This window comes from Austrofundulus limnaeus, unplaced genomic scaffold (genome assembly GCF_001266775.1).
Source record: "Austrofundulus limnaeus strain Quisiro unplaced genomic scaffold, Austrofundulus_limnaeus-1.0 Scaffold1085, whole genome shotgun sequence".
Taxonomy (NCBI): Eukaryota; Metazoa; Chordata; class Actinopteri; order Cyprinodontiformes; family Rivulidae; genus Austrofundulus; species Austrofundulus limnaeus.
In genome coordinates this window covers 4232-4978 of record NW_013953487.1, presented here as the reverse complement: position 1 = coordinate 4978, position 747 = coordinate 4232, and the positions used below count along the sequence as shown (strand labels likewise).

The following is a 747-nucleotide window of genomic DNA, read 5'->3' as shown; positions in this document are numbered from 1 at the left end:
CTAGATGAACCAGATGAGGAGCCAGAGAAATCCATTTTAGAGTGTAATGAAGTAAGCTCATCTAAAGCAACCTCCCCTAGTGATGAACCTGTGCCCAGAACACCGTTAGGGACCCTTGCCCATCCAGGTTTTGTAGCTTCAACCCCAGACAACATCACTTCTAAAATCACCACCAGGCAAGGCAGCAAAACACAGCAGAAAACTAGCAAAGTTATGCCTTTGGTTACAGGAGCTACAGGTGAGGACAGATATAAACCCTTCAGATTAGGTGATGTGCAGGCCATTGTTGATAAAATGCCGCCGGTAGCAGAAGGAGGAGGACTGTGGTTAGAACAGATGGGTAAGGTGACTGCAGGACACACGTTAGCTCTGGGTGACTTCAGGGCAGTGGCAGCCAGGTGTTTCACAGTTCAGGACTTGCATGACATTGAGGAGGCAGCCGGACTCATGACAGAACAGGATGACGAACCTTTGGCAGACTTTATATTCAACATCAGTACTGTACTGCGAGAGCGATATCCAGTTTCTGTTGCAGCAGCCATACCTAAGTTTTTGTGGAAGCCAGATCAGCATCCTAGAGCTTATCTTGAGCAGTGTAAGGAGGAGTGGGTCCGTAAAACAGGTCAGCATCCAGGCAGGGATGAGAGCAAACAGTGGTTCAGGACAGCGGTGTTAGAAGGTGTTCCAGTTCTAGTGAAACAGAGAATGTGTGATAATCCTGACCTTCCAGGAAGTGATTCTCCAGTG

General features: G+C 48.1%; 1 protein-coding gene across 1 annotated transcript; it reads left to right on the top strand.

The window, feature by feature from the left end:
• Positions 1 to 747, top strand: LOC106534072 (uncharacterized; the record flags this gene model as incomplete). The annotated part of the gene is given in 1 exon segment (XM_014030584.1): positions 1 to 747. A coding segment is annotated over 1 exon segment (747 nt), but the record flags the coding sequence as incomplete, so codon positions are not given.